Below are 20291 nucleotides of genomic sequence, written 5' to 3'. Positions count from 1 at the left end.
GAAGTGCGTTCTGACTGACACACACACACACACACACACACACACACACACACACACACACACACACACACATGCGCACACACGCATGGCTGTGGCTACTTAAAATTAGGGTAGATCGCCATGGTAACTGGGGGTTGCAGTGATCTGAGGCAGGTGAAGGTAAGGGATCAAAAAGTCTAAAAATCTTTCTTTTTTTTTTTTTTAAATACCAGAAACACCTTACAAGCTATAGGACGGAATCTACTACACCGCAAACACAGAAATTACTATAGAGCTCAATCAACACAGCTCTGACATAATCTATTGCTAAGAGAGCTATTTGTTTCGTATGCTGTGCACACCCCTAGTAGATTTATGTACACACCTTATGCATTCTTCACAGACACACCTATATCCTGCGTAAAGCACACATGACCGATATACGGGTACGTACAGTAACTCCCATTCTATTCGACCTGACGGCATTCGTTGAGTTTTACAGCCTAACTTAATATTCAAATCAGAGCAGACAATGTAACAGTGACATAACAAGCCATAAAATCCGCGGCAAGAGTGAAAATAACAATGCCTTGAACCCGGGCATGACAGGACATCCTCGTCCAGGGGAAGGAAAAGCTGAATAGGGTTTACAGTTGCACCACAGACTTGCTGCACTGTAGCATGGCAAGAATCTGATCGACGCAGAGAGACGGGGGCTGTGGCAGAAATTAAGGGCAGTGAATGAGAAAACATACGGAGAGACCTGACTTTTATGTCACATTTTAGACACAGTATATGGCACTGATGTCAAGATGCAAATGTTTTCTGTTAATAGTAGATAGGTCGCTATTTTTCTCTCTACATGTTTGAATGTCCGGCAGGCTGACCCTTCTCCCTCTGGATGTTAGTGTGTTCCCTAACATGAATACTGCAGAGTTATTATCACCCATCTCATGCTATTTACGGCAAAACAGGTCATACCTGTGGTGAACATGAAATTCAGATGAGCACTGGAGGGGGATTAAAGAAGACATAACATATGCAAATACTGCATCCGATCCACCTTAGCGATTTGATTTGTTAAGTAATAAAGTCATTAGGACCATTTAATATAACTGAGTTTACCTTTATAGCAACAAGAGGACTGTTGCCTGGGAAAAAACTTAAACAATTAACTGAGCACTGTGATCTCCTCTGATACAGGCTTGACTGGAGGCTCTCAGATGACTGCAGAGGATAAAAACAGCCCTCTTGATTCCTCCATATAACAAACCACACACACACACAACACTGTTGCGCAATCATTTGTCACTGTTATTGCAACCCAGTGCAAGCAGCCTTGCATCAGCTGTGGTGACATGTTAGAAGAGGTGATGCAAGCAGAAGCGCTCCACCTACATATCCACATTTTAACTAAATCCAGCAGGACATAAACCGTACAGCAATTTATGCATCTTAATGAGCCATCAAGCCAGAATAGGAGAAATCCAGTGCGTAAAATATTTCATTATTGTAATGTTTGATTATTGGAAAGAGAGTCTTTCACATGTAAAAGCGGAAAATGGTTGAGCACATATCAAACACTCGCCAATCCACACGTACAGGCTGTTATTTTCTCTATCTGCATACTGGTAACCATAGCTTCAAAGAGCCGGACCAGTTCAAAACAACAGGCTGACCACATGCAGAGGGGAGCGGCAGAGATTTAATAAAAATCCACTGTCATGCCAAACGCACCACTCATATCCACTCTAGAGAGCACAATTCCTTTTGCTTTTAATTATCCCTGAGGTGCAAAACGCTGCAGCCAGCGCTTGGTGCAGGTGTTGGAACACCAGCGGAGATACACTGAATACCTACACCCGAACACGTCAAACGAAACAGAAAGGCCGGTGCATTCGCTCCCACATTCATGACCGCACCAACTGTGCCTGTACCCCAGCGGCAGAGCTGTTAATCTCCTGACAGGTGTCCATGTTAGCTGAGGAATCTATCAAGGCTCCGGATTGACTTTCTTAACACAAGCTTTTAATACAGCACATGGAGACACAGTGGAGGGGAATCTGTTGCTGCATTCCAGGCAGCCAGCCAGTCCCTCCACATGGTGATAAAAACACAAACTCATTTCATCAATTATTGTTAGTATTACATCAATTTAAGTTTAATTGTGGAGACAGAAAAGACTCAAGAGTGAGAAGGGTAATTGCCTGTGTCTACTGTTGCCTTCACGTGCTCCCTCTTATCCACTTACTTCTTGGTCTGAAACTGGTAGATACAAAATACTGAAAAAACAAGTGCTGTTTTCTCTCTCTCTCTCTCTCTTTTTTAAACAAAATAAATAGGGCAATAAACTTGCAAAAAGTTTTTTTTTTGAGTGCATGAATGGGCATAATACATACTAATAATGTTTAAATGATTTTACCTGCATAAGATGCTCACAGTGTTTACTTCCTTGCCAACTTATTAGCATGATGAAAACATGATCTGATTAAACAGAAGCTTCCTTGTTCTTCCTACACACACCAGCCCCATATTTATATTTCCAACCGCACTTGTGAAAAACAAGTCATCTGGACTACTTTAATAAATTTAATTATTCCCCAACAGAGATGACCTTGATAATTCAACTTCTTCATTTAAATGAAATAATGTCCCCTAAAATTTCACCCGCCTCCTTAGTATATTTTGGGGTGCCCCTGGGCTCCATTTTGGGACCAATCCTTTTTTTCTTAATGTTGCTCTTAATTTTGCTCCTACTAGGTGAGATTATTCATAAGCATGGCAGAGACTACCATTTTTATGATGATGCTCAAGTATATGTCCCGGTAAAGCCTGAAAACCCTGAAAAGCTTCTATCATTTAAGAAACATCGCTAAAATCCGTTCATGTCTGAGCTTCAGAGAAACAGAAACCGTCATACATGCTTCCATTTCCTCACATTTAGATTACTGTTATGGTCTCCAATATGGCATAAATCAGAAAACAATTCGTAGGTTTCAAATAGAGCAGAATGCAGCAGCCAGACTACTAACAAAAACCAAGAAAGCAGACCATGTTAATCCCCTCTTAATGTCTCTACATTGGTTACCGGTTTATTACAGAATGGATTTTAAGATTCCACTTATGAATTTGAAAGCGTTTCATGGCCTAGCCCCAGACTGTATTTCTGACTTACTTGCCCCATATAAACCTGGGGTCCTCAGACAGGAATTTGTTAGTAGCTCCCATGTCAAGATATAAGAATACAGGGGACAGAGCTTTTGCTTTTAGGGCACCACAACTTTGGAACAACCCGCCCAATGAATAAGACTTGCAAAATAAGCATCTTCTTTTAAATATTTCTTTCAAAAGGCTTTTGAATAATCTCTCCATCTCTTGTGAAGCACTCTGTATTCTCTGGTTTTGATAAAGTGTTATATAAATAGACTTATAATAATCATTATTATTATTCTATTATTATTATTTTGTAAATTAACTGAACTCCTCCCTTTAAAGCCAAAGCAGATTTTTTACATTGACTGACAACATTTTCCTTTTACCCAGAAGCCTCTTCCACACAGATGGCCCCTTCCTCCAGCAGTGGCACTTTTGAGAGAGGCTCCATTCCACTAATATTATGTTTTCATTAATGAGAAGGGGCTTAAACGTTGCCGTGTTTGTTTGCGTTTGGGCCCTGCTTTTCAAGAAATGAAAGAGTAAGGGGAGGAGCGTTGTCGGGGTCAGATGTAGCTATAGGCCTTAGTTCTCTGAAAACAATTCAGACGAAAGGAAGAGATTGGCTGGGAGGAAGACAAGGCTGCTACGTTATGTAACTTGTCTGGAAAAAGAGTGGACCAGAGATGTAAAAACAGAGAGCACCATGAGAAAGATTTAGATTGTAAAAGGGAGACTCAAAAATGAAGATTCTCCTCTAGGTGTCCTCAGAAAACCTCCTCCATGCATAACACCATGACACACTGACAGAAAGCCATTGCTGCTTCATTTCACAGAGAAGTTTACATCAGGAAAGACAAGGTAACAGTTTAAGCAACGGTTTGGTGTGTCTTTCATGGTACAACTTTTAACAATACCCTAACCAACATGAAACAATGACAGCCAAGCTGAAAAAGATGCTTTTGCATGAGAAGCAGTAGAGGATTTGCTCTTGGAGCATTAGAAAGTTAGTTTATAAAAACATAAAGACAACAATGTTCAAAAAGCTTCAATGTCCAACTCACCGTTTCTCTTCTCCCTCTGATGGGTTAGGGTCCTGCTCCTTGGGCATGTGTTCCATTCACCTTAATTCCATCCAGCAGCCAATTATGAGAGACTGAGGCAAGCCCCGCCCTCGGATGCACACTTGTCATTCGCCGGTTGGGAGGGGTCAGTCAGTGAAACATGACAGGGTCCCGTCCCTGGGGGCTTGGGAGGAAGGAGGGGGTCTCCAAAAGGAGCTGACCCCCCTTTGAAGTCGGTGTTTTGTGGCTTGGTGTGAAGCTGCAAGATATGGAAGATGTTGGAGGTTCTGCTGGTGTAAATCGGCAGGCCCTGGGGCCGGGGGGAGGGAGGGGGGTGGGGGTCGACGGGGGGGTGTCGGTCTCAGGGATACGGAGGGTGGAGTAGGATCCAGTCTGGAAGAGAACAGAGAACACAATCAGATTACATCGTCTGTGGAGCTGAAATAATTAATCAGTTGAGCAGAAAATTAATGGGGAACTGTCTTGATGATTAATTATGTTTTTTTTTTTTTTTTTAAAGTAACGGTGCCAAAAACATTTGCTGGTTCCGACTTCTCAAATGTGAATATTTGCTGGTTTTCTTAGTCCTCTATGATGGTAAATCCAATATCTTTGGGTCTTGGACTGTTGGTCAGAAAAAACAAAACACCTGAGGATGGCAACTTAGTAAATGGGAAATTGTTATGAGCCTTTTCCACTATATTCTGACATTTTATAAACCAAATTGATCAATAATGGAAATAATCGCTACTTGCAGACCTAACTGTCTCTATGATGAAAAACCAAAGCTTCACTTAAAACATCTTTTTTGTTATGGATTTACCAAGGTTTTGTCAGTAAAATGTCTACTATGATTAAATAGGAAAGCAAAACTTAGTCTAAAGAGGGTCTTCGAAATGTCAAGAACTATAAAAACCCTCTGCAAGTGGTACTAAATTGCAGCTTATTTGTGTGTCTCAACATGCAACTCTTTCATCCAAGCGTTTGCAAGGTGCATCAAACAAATATCCGACTCTTTCTTGAGGAATCGAGTGTTCAGTTACAGAGAGATATTCCTCCTTTAGCACTGTAATATGTTCAACTTTTAACAGTTTTGGCTTTTTGGTGCCAGGACTGATGGATTCTTTCAAAGGGTCTTGGATAGGAAGCTGCCAAGCGATGAATCACTGAGATCTAAAGCTCTGCAAAGGCTTGATACCAAGACTAAATCCTTTGCCAGAACCCCATCTTTATTACCTGCCCCAAAGAATCCGACTGGTAGCTCCGAATTTGAGACCCAAACCCAATGCAAGACCCAAATTATTGCTTTATATTCAGCCTTTGCCAACTATTATCTCACAAAGTTGATGCTAAGCATAAGGTATACCTTGTTTCGTTCATTCTCCCCAGTGGACATTACAACAGATGACATACATAGATGCAGATGACTGGCACAGTAAAAGAGAGAGGGAAGAGGAAAATTTCCAAACAAATTCCAATGAAAAATAACCAAACCCGAATCCAACCCAAGCCCAACATTTTAGGCAACAAACGCCCCAAACCCGATGAGTCGTGACAAAGTATTGGGTTTTTGTGCCAGACCTCTACAGAGATCACTGAGTTTGTCTTAAATACGTTGCTCTAGTTGTTCCACCAAAGATATCCTTGCATGCAAGTGACTACATAAGAGCTTGCTTAAATGCTCCACCACATGTTGTGTTATGCTGTCAACTCCACTGAGTGTCCCATGTGAGTGTGTCTCGAATTCCATCTTACATTACATGACCCGTATTCACATGAAACGGAGGCTTTTCCTCATGCTGCCGGCAGCAGAGGGATTCCTCCGAGTCACTCACCAAGTTAAGGCTGGATACGGTGGCCTGGAGGTCAGAGGGGAAAGTCTGTCCCATTCAACTTTTGCCGTCTACAACTGAATAGTTCCTGGAAAACTGCTGCTACGGAATGTCACCTATTACACAGGGTCAAGTAGCTTTAAGATGAGCAGCTGTAGCTACGTGAAAGAGTACGTGTGTCTGTGTGTGTGCGCGTGTTAGTACTCAGAGGGTCTTGTTCCATTAGCCCCTGCCTCCGACCTTTGTTGCCCAAGGAAGGCTTTATTCTCTCCTCGGCTAATCCCTGGTTCAATGCCTTTCTAATCCGAAACAGTGGGATGGAGCGCAGGAGAATGGCCTTAGACATGACTGATATTATTGTTGCTTTTACTCCTGATAGAGGGATTATAAGAAATATTAAAAACAGCCTTTTTCAGGTAAGGGAGCATTTCACCACCTCCTTTTTTTTTTTTTGCACTTATTGTACAGTAGAAGGCAGCTGATCCACATCCCAAAACCTTCTGTGTGCAATGATGGCATCTCAGAAAATAATGATTATTAAAAAAAAGAATTCTCACTTCACTTCACTCTGTGTCTCAAAAATACAAATTATACAAGACTGTCAGGTACCAGGTAAATGATGAATCAGTTAATTATTGGTATGACAATAATTTAACATTGATTTATCGTTTAAGTAATTTATCAAGCAAATATGTCAAACATTAGCTGGTTAAATGTGAGGATTTGCTGTTTGTTTCAGTTTTATGTCTTTATTAATTGAATATCTTTGGGTCCTGAATTGTCAGTTGGACAAATCAAGCAAAATTGAAGATCTGGGAAGGTGTAATGAGAATTATTTAAGTAAATGTATTTATCTGTTGATATTTCTGACAATTTTAAACTTTGTTTAAAAAACAAACCAAAAAAAAAACAGAAAATGATTATTAAAATACTGTGGCACTGTCTTTTGCACAATCTTCCCCTTGACTTACGAAAGAAACTGCATACATATCTGAGAAATTGATACTTAATTGAAAAGCAAAATTCATTAGTTATGCATTAGTCTTTAATGCACCGGCGAAACACCTTATTTTTTTCTTTTAGAGTCTTTCATTTGTTTAACTTGTATTTAAATGGGGTCACATTCTGTGTCATTGAATAATTACTGAATTCACAAGTGAAAAATACACTGACTTAAAGTACACTCAGGTGTAAAGTTAACAAAGTGTTGTAACCTTCGCAGTGTTAAAAAGCTTTTAATAGACTTATAAATGGCAGAGCGTACAATATCTATCTGCAACTCATCGGGACGTTGAGATAAGAAGCGTAGCCACCTCTGCCAGAGGTCACGGCTAAGGTTTTGTGATGTGATGCGAGGGGATGCTGTGGACGCTGATCATTTTCAAAATCATCGCTAACAAACTTTTCATTCATGAGATAAATAGCTGCATCACATTAGAAAAATGCAGTGTGATTTGTTTTACTGCATGTTGTAACATTTAAATCAGCTAATTACCATCTAAACCATAAAGAGCCTGCTCTGCAACTTCAATCACATTCCCATTTATTTTCTTTCTAATCAAAAGAATCTTAATTAAGACCCTCATTCACAACACAATAAACACTGTTCCTCAAGTATGCATTTAATCACAATCACACATACAATGCACACACGAACAAACTGCTGCCAGTGAACCACAGGGACACTAAATTCATTGACTGCCACGCCGACCCTCGCAGGGCCGACTGTGATGTGATGGTTAACAGGACAGTAATGACATAAGCCCCGTAGGCCTGTAACACTAATGGAGTGCGCTGAATGTTGAAGTGGCACTAGCCCCTACTGCTGTTGCTGTTTTTTTAGCACAAACAATTAGTTGTTTATCACACTCGGACAGAGAGGCCAGATAAGAAAAGGGGCCCATTGTTTGATTAGCAACTGAAATTTTATTCTAAGTACCAGCAAATATATGAACAACTTTCCCACCGCATTTGGAGACACGTGGAATTTCAACAAGCGTGGCGTAACACACAGCATCGGTTATGTACCATTAGCAATTTAAGACGTCTCTTTACAACACTCAACATCTGGTAGGACCAGACGTGCTGTACAGCGGAGGAAACAAGCTACGCTAACTAACTTCTACACGGAAAGTGGAAGCTAGGTAGTCTAGCTTGCCATCGTTAGCACCGCTGTGTCCTTGCATGTACTCCTTCACCCTCGAACCTACCGGGAAAGTAATGTTTATATTAATGTCCCCTATATTCTGGGTCAGTTTGTCAAGTGATCTGGGGCCAGAAAAGTGTACACAGCATTCTTGAGGAAAGCAAATAAGAAATAACTGATAAGGATAAAGTGTGAAAGACAGAAGAAAAGAAAGAGGGTGAGATAACGTGGGATAACATAGTATGTTCCGGAGAGGGGCATGGAGATAAAGTTGATGAAAGGGGGGGAAAAAAAGACTCGATTTAGGCCACTGTTGGAATGAAGACAAAATAAACCCACTTTTTGGCGCTAGAAGACAAAATAACAGGAAGAGAACATGGCGTATCAAAAGGCAAATTTAGGGTGTTCAGCTGTTTCAGCTAAACACCCTAAATTTGGTTCAGCTGGATTTAGGGGGATCTATTGGCAGAAATGGAATATAATATTCATAATTATGTTTTCATTAGTGTATAATCACCTGAAACTAAGAATTGTGTTTGTATTAGCTTAGAGTGAGCCCTTCATATCTACATAGGGAGCGGAGTCTCTTCCAACGAGCCCGCCATGTTGCACCGCCATGTTGCTACAGTAGTACAGAACGGACAAACCAAACACTGGCTCTAGAGAGGGGGTCTTTCGCGTTTGTGTGTTCCCTGAACGCTTGGAAAGGGAGGGCTCAGGGGAGGGGTAATCAGTTGGTTGCAATCTGCAACTTCACCGCTAGATGACACTAAATCCTTCACACTGGTCTATATAAGCACAAATATATATATATATATATATATATATATATATATATATATATATATATATATATATATACACACACACACGTCTGCGATCGTACACGTACAGTATCAATTAAAGATTTATTATACAACCATTTTTGGTGTGAGCACATCAATGAGGAATTGGTGTGCAAGTGATTCCTTAATTTTAAATAGGTCATGAATGGCTTTAGTTGAACGTGTTGTTGGGTAACCCTCGAATGGCAGCCAAGTTAAAGCAATACTCCGCCCAAAAATTGATTGTTTTGAAGATCTGTCTTTGGGCGTTTTTGTCTTTATTTGATACAGAACCAGTAGGGAGGAAATACAGGATAGAGAGGGATGACAAGACAACAAAGGTCCCCGCCTAGACTCAATCCCAGGACATCCCGTTATGCAGTTACGCAGGCTTACACCACTTGCCCCTAAAATCTACTGAGTATCACCAGTCCGATTTACGCTCGATGGGTGGTTCTAAAAAGTTTTCAGTTTCCTCACTGGCAGAGAACAGCAGCTGTGGTCGTCAAAAGTATTTAAATGTCCATTAAGTCTTTTCCAACCACTCCTGCAACATCAACAACATCTCCGCTGTCCATCTGTATCCTCAGTACGTTCTTAATGATTGCTGTTTTACTAATAAATCTTTAATGTCCGGCAGAGCTTCGGAGCTTCGAGGAGGGTAACCACACCAGGCACCATGCAGTTTTTTTTTTTTTAGCCATATTTTGCTGCAATATTGATAGACCGGTTGGAGCACTAGTGCACAGATCCAGGATTTCTGATGCGACTCCTGATTCAAGAAGTTGTAATCACTGAGCATGAATCAAATTAGTGGTTTGCAATTGAAGTGTGACATTTCCTGTGAAAATAAATTCAAACATCCAAGGTCTCAGATGTTTTCCAATAACACCTCTTTTGTAAAGCAGCTCACGCAGCTCAGCCGCCTGCACCTTGATTTACTTCCTTTCGAGTACAGCCTCCAAATTTTAATTGGCCCCGCGAAAAACTGGCATTTCCCCTCGAGCAGGGTTCACCTTTAATTGCACGCTCTGAAATTCAGACTTTAAAATGCATCAAAAGAATAACTAGTGAATGCATGTTGATGCCTGGAGAAGCTCACAATTAATTAAACATGACATACTCTCTTTTCCTCTGTTCCAGGCCAAAGAGATTGATGTCCTTTTGTTCAACAGAAAGAGTAGATAAAAAAAAAAAAGAGGTGGATGAATTCAGCACTAAACAGGGCAGTGTGAAATGTAGTTCTATACTGGGAAGAAATCATTAAGTTCAAGGATGTTTAGGTTGTGTTTTGATAGAGAAAAAAAATCGACTGAAAATCAACTGGAATTGAAGAAACGGCGCTGAAAAAAGTATTTCGGAACCTTGTTTATTCTCAGAGGAAAAAAAAGAAAGTGAGCCAAGACACACTAGCAGTTTGTGAGCAATAGTACTGATACCGTTAGCAGAAAGTGTATGGGGGATAAAGAACATCGATGAGAAGCAGATTTTCATTGCTTAATGTTTTGTATAAGGACCAAGTGAGCAGTGCTTGCCCTCCCCACCACCAATGAGGTGCCCTAGAGAACAGCCCCTTTCCCCAACTGCTCCAGTGGAGCTGCTATCAGCGGCTTAAACATGTGAATGTTACTTGCTTTCATGTCCTATCTGAATTTGAATTACGAGCGGAAAATTTGGATTTTTCCGAAACATTCGACTTAGCACTAATGAATGAAGACGTGCCTGAAAACCAAACAAACATGGATGCCCCATGTCATTCAAAGTACGCTGCTCAAGGTAATTTAGATGAAGAATGTTATATTGACAGTGCGCGCGGTATGTGTAACCCTCGCATGACCAACATTTAGGCATACAACCATCTTAAGTTGATGAGATGTGAATGCTCTCGCCAACACGGGATTCCCATCTGTAAATGTTTGTCTAGATGTCTGAAACTACAATAACCCTGTTTGGTTTTTGATTCATGATATTCCTATCTGCACTTCCTCAGCTTATCGGATCAGTTTATTAAGGCAGATAAAAATGATGCCGTCTGTGAGACAAAGTGTGACATATTCACCGAACTTGACAACGATTATGTAGTTGATTTACCAACAAATCTAAAAAGCAAGATAGACTCAAGTGAAACTTACAACTTCAGTGAAAGCACCGGGAAAAACTCTCACACTAGATTCTCACCACTTTGGAGACAGGCATCTGGCTTTTTGGCATTGTCTCCTTTTCCCACTCTGCTTGTCTCCCTTCAAATTTAAATGTCACAGTCGTTGCACCAGTTTGGGGGGAAAAAAAAGAAGCATTACACTTTACGACCTGATTTAGGGCTGTTTGACCGATTATTTGAATCATCGACTGTAAGGGGGACAGCCCAGTCCACTAGATACCCGCTGATGCTACTACATGCCTCTTGCAGCTGCCGGCGTGTTCTGATGTGCAGCAGATCACGTCAGCTCAGACGTGTTACTTTCTTAATACGCTGAAACAGACTTTTGTGTTTTCACTCAAAATGTTCACCTCTTTTCATGTCAAATTAATTGAATGACCCTTAAATAACAACATAACAATTGTGAAGTTCTCTTTCCCCATGAAATGCAGAGGGATTAGCGTGCGGCAGGTAGAATGTAAACCCTCGGCGTTTCTGCAGTAGAAGATGGTGCGTACATGCTCGAGTGAAGTGAGCAAATTTCAGCCTTTAAGCTCCCGAGGAGAAGCCTTGTTAAACTTCACACCATGACAGCAAACGTGGGGGTCAGTGCTCCCGACTCCCAAGGGTGGCCTGTGCAATTAGTGGTTAAGTAATGGAGCAGGGCAGGGCCAAGTTGTTGATGTGGTGTATGCAGTCTGATCATGGAGGAAATGGAGGTGGAAAGGGAGGGGGGGGGGGCTGTTAGTACCCCAGGGTCACAAGCTGTCAAAGGCAAAAAGATATGTTTCATGCTACGTCTCTGCTCGCTCTCTGGCCGGGCTAATTACTGTCAGGGGATTATTAATAGGTGCTAATAGATCACAGCAAAGTGTCTAAATGCTACCTGTACAGCCATCTCTGCAAATGTGACCTTGAGGGCTCGAGTATGCGCAAACACAGATCTCCACGTTCATGAAAAATGTTAACGTTCAACTTACATGTGTATACACGAGTGGTTACTCGGGGTTTCATGCTTGTCAGGTAAAGGACAAAAACCCAAACTGCTCAGAAACAGCATACGTCCATTCATTTATTATGGTGGGAGCGATGACACCTGACTCAGCAGCTCGTCACGCTTGACGCAGGAAGCTATTTTAGAAAGATGGCAAGACGTGAATCTCCGGTTTCAAACTGTTTGAACTCTGACCTGATTTCACACTGAGCTTTCAAGCTATGATCAGTGGCACTCCCTTCGCCTCATGTGTCCTAAATTCAGATTTCTGACAAGCAAATAATAGTTTCTTTAAATTTTGACATGTCCTCTTGATTGGGATGTTAGGAGCAAGGTGTTTGTTCCTACAAGACATCTTTTTTAAAAGAGCAACCCCCCTTGGTGTGTATATCAACTAGCCTTTATATAGTAGACACACACTAAATCCCTCTGTGTTGACGTGCTGAAAATGGGAACAGTGTCCTACCCTGACTCTGCTGGTAACAGTATGTCTCTTATTCTGTTTGCATGTACAGTATGTCTGCCTGAGTGTGCAAAAGTCGGTCTCAGACTTTTGGACCCAACTGTAGATATGTCTGCACTAGCCAAGGACACATAGGAGACACCGGGCGCAGGGCGCCATGGCAACATGCTGCAATTTATGTCTGTTTTTGTTGCCATTGCTGTTTCTCTTACTCTCTTTTTCAATCGTTCTGCCTTATCTGCCTTATCCCCTTTCAACAAATTTCTTTCTGCATCTCCTTTATCTTTCTTTCAGCCCGGTTTCTTGCTGTTTCTCTACAGATTTTTTTTTATTTCTACACGTCACCATTTCTCCAAATGTCTTCACCTCACTTTGATAAACTCTGTGGTTGTCTGCATGTCACTTTCAAAACGACTATGATAAGGCTTCAAAAACAAAACCCCTGGGAAAGCTGAACCTCTGTAACAACTCACTTACTTTTGATCCCCTATTAACATCGTGCCAAAATTTCTCGTGCTACATCAACATTGCAACTATGGATGGATTACTGAACTGGCCGACCGGTCACTGAGTCTCTGAAGTGACTTAATATTTCTTGTTTAAAAAAAAAAAAAAAAAAAAAAAAAAAAAAATCAATAAAACATCTACAAAAAGATGCAAAAAAATTACAAATACAAGTAAAACAACCACAAGGAGAAACAAAATTACCACAAAGAGACGGAAAACAACCAGAAAGCGACACAACACAACAACAAAGAGATGCAAGATGACTAAGGAGACGCAAATGAACCCAATGGGAAGCAAAATGAACACAAAGACACAGGTAAGATGCAAAATGACCACAAAAAACACAAAAAAACTGCAGACACACACAAGTACAGATGACACGGCCGTAGTCATTTTGTGTCTCTTTCAGTCTGGGTGTCTTGCTTGTCTGTAAGAGGGATAGGGGCCTTTTACATGTCTGTGTCCAGGGGCCCATTGTCTCATAAACCGTACACGATTGCAACAAAGCCCCTAGAGGTGGACAGAGACAAAGACGCTGAGACAGCAAAGCAAGTGAGGAGAGGAGTCCGAAGACAGCCAGTTGGATATGCAGAGACAAGTAGCGCTAGCTCACACTCAAACAGGCAGACGGGAGCTCTTTTTGAACCTTTGTTTACCCAGAAGAGGCTGTCTGAGCACACATTCCTACCAAATAGCTGCCCCGTGCAACAACAGTTTTCCGACACCGGCCACTGAGCAGGAACCACTGGGAGCGCCACGGGTTTATGTGGCACCTCGGCAGTCATCACCAGCAGTTGTTAGGGGAAGTGTAAAAGGACGGCACAGCTAGGAAGAGCTAGCTGGCGCCTGGCACTGGGACTGATGAGCAGTCGAAGACATAAATTTACACTAGACTTCTGCATACTTGCAGGGCACGACTTACTCCCTAACGATGCCGCCAGCCTCCCCTTTCTTCCCCTGAGCATTTCAAAGTCTTAGCATTTTATTGTCCCATTACGGCAGACATGTAAATCTTAACAAGCAGCATCATGACAGAGTGATGTAAATACCAAAGATGTTTTGTGCATTTTGTGAACCCCATTTGTGGCTTGTTTTTTATTTTGTTTGTTTTCTTTTCTTTTTAAGCTTCCATCCTCCTTTGTGTATCTTTGGAGGGTTTGTTTTTTTTATTTTGTTTTTTTAATCGATAGATTCATCATTTAGCCTTCAAAGTGTCTGAAAATGATGATAAATCCCAATCAATACTTTACCGTTCGTCATTCCAGAGAGTAACACAGTTAACGCTACGGCAATGTAGTCATCACAAAAATGTTTAAAAGGAATATTTTTTGTGTTAAAATGCTGAGAAAAACACATCTGAGGTCAGTACAGTATTAGGCAGATTTATCACATGGCTTTGATCCACAGTATGTACATATACATTTTACATCTGTTATTTTGGGTTTTTAAAACTATTTAAAGAAGATTACTTAACGCAGACAGTAGCAGCAATTTCCGCACGGCATTAGCAGTGATAGAGAAATATAAAAGTATGCTCGATTTATTTTTAAAGGCTTATATAAAGACAGTCAAAGTAGGCTAAGTGCAGCGGGATCATCCAACTGTTAAGAGTAAACTTAAAATGGTGCATTTTGTCAGCAGGGGCTAAATGAGGCAGTGTATACTTTTACAAGACTTATGTACATGGAAAAAGATAAAAAAAAAACATTTGTTTGCTTATGGGTGATGTGAGCCAAGGCCAAAGATTAAAGTACATCGATACATATAGATAATGATAACAAACTGTATTCACTTTTAATGTACCAGGTAGTGAGCAAAAAGGAAAAAAATTTTAAAAAAAAGAAAAACAATCTGCTCTTTCTCTCTCCCACGTCCACTTTCTCTTCTCTCTCTACCTCGCTCATCCCTCCTCTTCCCACCCTCCTTTGGCCAGGACAAGCTAAGGTGCTGCCAAGAATGTGACTGCATTTGGAAAACAAATCCAGCTCACTTCTATTTTTTTTTTTTTTCACTTCTTCTCTTTTCCTCCACTTGCAGTTTTTTTTTTTTTTTTTTTTTTTTTCTTAAGGTGGGCCCATTCGTGCCGCAGAGCCCCCTGAAACTTCCAAAGGCTGCGGCTGGCATTTTTAGAGGGATAAAAGCCACCTGCAGATCACCGCCTTTTGTTCAGCTCAACGTGTGACTTTCAGACTCAGCTAATCCTGTCCTCTCTCCACAACAGACATTCAGCTGTTTCTCCTGCCTTGCGTTTCCCCATCAGACCACCTTAAGAAAAAGTGCACTCTCTGAGAAACTGCAGGCTGTATGTACTGTGTGCTTTTCACAATTATTTTCCCGGAGATGTCGGCTTCCCTACACTTGTTCCTTTCCTCACAGCTGATGGAAACGTCTAATTGTAACAAGAGAGGACAGTGAGGAAGTGAAAATTTAAGATAGTTGCTGGCTGCTTTGGACGTTAAAGACCTACGGGTCGTTTAAAGGTCTTACTTAAGGAGGTGTTTAGAGACAGTTACAGTCTCTCTGTTTGCACACACTGTTCATTTGGGGACATTAGTCTCTTTAAAAACACTTGCTATTCCAAAAATGAAAAGGAAATGATCCCTAATGGCTACACATACAAGAAGCAAGTGAAAAACCATTCATTCGAAAGCTGCAAAAGTTTTTACTGATTTGAATGCCGCAGATGAGATTCTTAATCTGCAGTTTGCATTCACACACACACACACACACACACACACACACACACACACACACACACACACACACACACATACAGGCATATTGCTTTGGTGATTGAATCCCTATGTGTTTACAAATGTTTGGAGGCAGCAGTCATGCCAAATTTCATTCTCAGAAGGAGGGAGAGGTGGTGGTGAGCGTGTGGTGTACGTGTGTGTCAGCATGTTTTGGTGGTATAATTAGATGGGGTAGCAGTGTAGGGAATTCCATTCCCAGTGTGTGTGCGTGAGTGTGTATTACTTAATTCATGTGTGTGTTGGAGTATGCATGAGCGTGTATCCAACATTCGGCAGACTGATCTGGCAGTGCTAATATAGCAGGCAAGAGGAGAGGTTGTGTGTGTGTGTGTGTGTGCGTGGCATATCCAGGCGCAGAGCCGAACCTGTAGCACCACTGTTGTGTGTGCGTGCATAGTCACTCAAACACACACATACACTCACTAACACACTAACACACACACACACACACACACACACACACACGGGCTGTGACAGCTTGGGTAAGTTTGTCCAACTGAGCCAGCAATCTGGGCAATCACTCTTCCCTGCCTTCCCTCCAATTTCCCTTGCTTCATCCCCCTGCTGCACCCACACAGGTGCTGTTGCCATGCCAACAGTCCAGGGAGAGCTCTCCTTCTCCCCGACTAGGGGGAGGAAGCAACAGGGAAATCCCCGAAAAGGCCCAACAGCGAGGACATGTTTATCAAGAAATATCAGAAATGATCAACATATGTTTTCCACTGAACGAGCGAGAAAAAAAAGGTTGTACGTGTTTGTTTTCCTCCGAACTTACGCTTGCTGTGTCCTGGGAAAACCCAGAAAAAAACACCAGCCCCGAGCTACTTGTTCAAACAGCTCTGAAGATGCGTCTCAATTTAAAAATAATATTTGCGATAAAGGGAAAACCTACGGACTTTGAAAGATGTAGGATTCATTAAGTCATTCCCCGACACAAGAAGTGAATCTGTTTTAAAATAGAAAGTATAGCTTAGTACTTTTGGCTTGTTTTACTTTGTTTTTGTTTTCATCTGAATCTTTTATGTCTCATATATTTACTTTTTTCTACAACGGGTTCCATTTATCTTACTCTTCACATACAAAAACTGAATAAATACATCAACTTACACGCTATCATGGTGTATCAATATACAGGAGCATTAATTTTATAGGGTTGTTTCTTTAATATAAAAGCAATTTCAGAAACACATGGATTCACAGATGCCTGTCTCCCAAAGTGGCTGTGAAACAACAGCAATTGTGTGCATGTGTGTGTGCATGTGTGTGTGCATGCGGTGTTGCACTACGCAAGCCCGGCAGTGAGTATTGTGTGTGTTTCGGTGCGTGTATTGTGCGCGCAGTTTCTTGGCGTTTACAAACAGGGCTGGGATCCAGGCACCAGCCGCAGCTCAAATAAAACAAACCAGACTCGCGTTAGGCGTATAAACAAGGGCCCAAATAAAATGATATAAATAAATATGTGCAAATTTATCAGGCAAAACAGCAAAGCCTCAACAAATTGGGAAAGGTTTGTGTTTGAAGGGGAGACGGTCTGAGCTCCACGGGGAGAGAAACATTAAGATGCAGCCCACAGCTCGTCCGGTTTCTTTGCTGTAACAGGTATGTCTGCTTCTGTCTCCATGTCTGTCTCAGCCATGGACTACACACTTCAGCCAGGATAAACTGTGGGCGCGGCGAAGACCTGTTGCTTTAGCTCTGGCTGTAGGTGGAGGTCCAGGGTGGCTCCTGGCACACAGGTAAGTCCTGTGAGGTTTAGTAGCCTGATTATGAGCCAGCAATCATGTCCTGATTCCTGGTACAGGCTCAAATATAACCACTGGCAAGAGGAAAACCAGCAACTTATTCTTTGAACTTCACGTCAACCTTTTTCCATTTCATGCTCTCAAGTTTGTGCTCGGTATGAGGCAACATGCCTTTGAAGACTCTCAGCAATCCAGGTCATGGTATTTCTAAGTGCTCTACGAAGGCAACTGGAGCTGCTTGAGGTTCTTGAAGGCGCTTCACCTGTCATCCAAGAGGCTTCTTCAGTTCGAGCTGCCTGGTGGGGGAGTCCCAGGCATTTAACCTTGACGTTTTATGTGAGTCGTTGACCCATCCGGCCATCGGGCGAGTCATTAGGGTCAGGGTCGTTATGGCACTCGCTGTATTGGTTTTCCCTCCTAACATGCAAAAACAGATATTCAAAAGCTTTGAACCGATGTGTCTTTTTGGGAAGGAATAATCGGTCATCATTTTTGGCACATTTTGACGGCGCTATTACTTACTAAGATCCAATACAGTGTCTGGCTGGACACAGTAGAGACATCGTGCCCGTCTCTAAGTTCATATCACTGCATTAAACTGTCAGTATTATGACTGCAGTTACGTTACCTTTTTAAAATTAAAATCCAGTATCTTCTAATACAGGTTTCTCTGCTTTTTCTGTCAATATTTAACTTAGCTCTCACTTATGAGTCATATTTTCATACTGCACTAAAAACATGAGCAAAACCTCCCTTTATTATTCTAACTCAAAAAAAAAAACCCTCCACAGCCCCCATTCCATCCATTGTACCACATAAATACTTGAATGTAGATAGATGTTTTTAAGACACAGATGTGCACAAACCTGCCCACACAAACACACACTCCATACCCCTATCACCTTTCTCCACCCCCTCAAGCTTTTCCATTCATCTCCACCTCTCAGACACCTCTGTAATGAGCAATAAAACACATACTGTAAAGACACCACAGATACACACACACTCACAAAGCACCGACACGTTTCTTACGTGTCCCCCTTACCGATCCCTCCTACCCAGGGGTGTAATGAAGCCTACGAGGTCTGGTGAGGCCCCCTGGCCCCAGAACCATAAGTACTCCCCCTCACACTATAATCTCCATCTTTGGACTGGATACAGCCGAATCTATGAAAGAGGAGAAGGTGGTAAAGGAGGAGGAGAACTTGGCGGAGGCCAAAAGGTGGAGCCAACAGCCTGGAAGGTGATTTTCTTGGCAGAGAGTCGGATTGGGGTACTGAGGGCCAGGGGCCCAGAGACCCATTGACTCCCACCCCAGTGCCTGTGTGGTCCACGATTTGATTAGCACCAAGCCCTCGTCATACACAGCAGAGAAACACACGAGGTACAGATGCCCACATGTGCATGGCAACACAGGCTAACATTTACACATACTTACATTTTAAACACACACACACACGGAACACACAGCCAATCAGGCTATATACACATGCTGTGCATATGCAGCATTTCCAAAAGTGCAAACACACCTCAGTGTTTAGTCTCCCTTGCTCTCTTAACATTGTCAGAACACATCCAGGAGACGGGTAGTTAACCGTTTTTTCAACTCATAAACGCAAGATGGTGATAAGAAACAGAGCAAAATGGTAGCGAGGGGAGAGAAGTGGAAGAATTCGGAGAGAGCCAAGGCTGTCAGAGCGCAAAGTTTGGCGTTTTCGCTGCATACAACCCTGAGGAATAAAATGACAGTTACTCAATCGTATCATCTTTTCCATGCGTTCTCCTTGTTTTCTTTTCATGGACCTTATAGACACACACACACACACACACACACACACACACAGATATAAAGATAGAGTACATATAGATCCAGTCCTAAGCCAACAGACACAGTACTGTATGTGCATGTGAGAGATGCTTTTCTGTAGTGTGTACGAGTTTATTCGCAGTTTGCTGCCAGTGTGTATTTGCCTAAAGAACTTGAGGAGAACTGCGTACATTTGGCCGTTTATACATGACATGTCCACGTTGTGGATGTGAATGCGTGTCAGAGATTAAAAAAAGAAGCAGATAGAAGATTGAAATGCCTTTGAGGCTGGAAGTCAGGAGGAATTTTATGCTACCTAAACACGTCTTTTAAGCTTTGCGAGTCTCTGTCAGTATTGCGGTTTAGAGTAATAGTGGAACAGCAGAAGAGTGGAGGGAGCAGGACGTACTGTATTTCATCACAGCGGTTATTTCCCTTGAAGTGACTACATGATGCCCTAATACATTATTCCATCTTTTTCTACATGCAAAACTTGAGGTTCATGTACTGATTATACACATGCAAAGTTTTTACCCTGTCGTACACAATTTGAAAATCGAGTCATAGAGAATCCAGGACTCACTTTCGCTTGTTCGACTCACTGCTACAACAGCACTTTACCAAAATTAATTCTTTTACCAATTATTTTTCCAATTAAGCGTGCAGCCATGTGCCTCGAGCGATGAAATGAAATAAACTGCATGTGGCAAAGGTTGAAGAAAACCAAGCCGCACTCCATCGTCAGATGGAAGGAGGAGGGGCAAAGGGCAGGTCAAGCTGTCAGCAGCTCATCACCGCCACCTCCGCTTTGTGTTTCTGCCTTGGTGGGTTGGAATCTGCGTAATGATCGGGTAGGCTCCATAATATATGTGTTGGAGCTATAT

General features: G+C 41.9%; 1 protein-coding gene and 1 long non-coding RNA gene across 3 annotated transcripts in view; both read right to left on the bottom strand.

Annotated features, from left to right (window-relative positions):
- The window catches only part of thrab (thyroid hormone receptor alpha b), a 33793-nt gene extending 29318 nt beyond the window's left edge, over nt 1-4475 (bottom strand). Inside the window, exon 1 of the mRNA XM_040135849.1 lies at nt 4197-4475. Coding sequence (XP_039991783.1) covers nt 4197-4252 — 56 coding nt within the window. The 5' untranslated portion in view covers nt 4253-4475. The remainder of the gene's footprint in view (nt 1-4196) is intronic.
- Nucleotides 4476-4538: 63 nt separating this feature from the next.
- The window catches only part of LOC120794580, a 164405-nt gene continuing 148652 nt past the window's right edge, over nt 4539-20291 (bottom strand). For both annotated transcript variants that reach the window (XR_005708137.1, XR_005708138.1), the window contains one exon: nt 4539-4589. This is a non-coding gene — a long non-coding RNA (uncharacterized LOC120794580). The remainder of the gene's footprint in view (nt 4590-20291) is intronic.

Source organism: Xiphias gladius, chromosome 9 (genome assembly GCF_016859285.1).
Source record: "Xiphias gladius isolate SHS-SW01 ecotype Sanya breed wild chromosome 9, ASM1685928v1, whole genome shotgun sequence".
In the NCBI taxonomy this organism is placed as follows: Eukaryota; Metazoa; Chordata; class Actinopteri; order Istiophoriformes; family Xiphiidae; genus Xiphias; species Xiphias gladius.
Note: the sequence above shows the minus strand (reverse complement) of the source record. Positions and strands in the feature narration are given on the sequence as shown.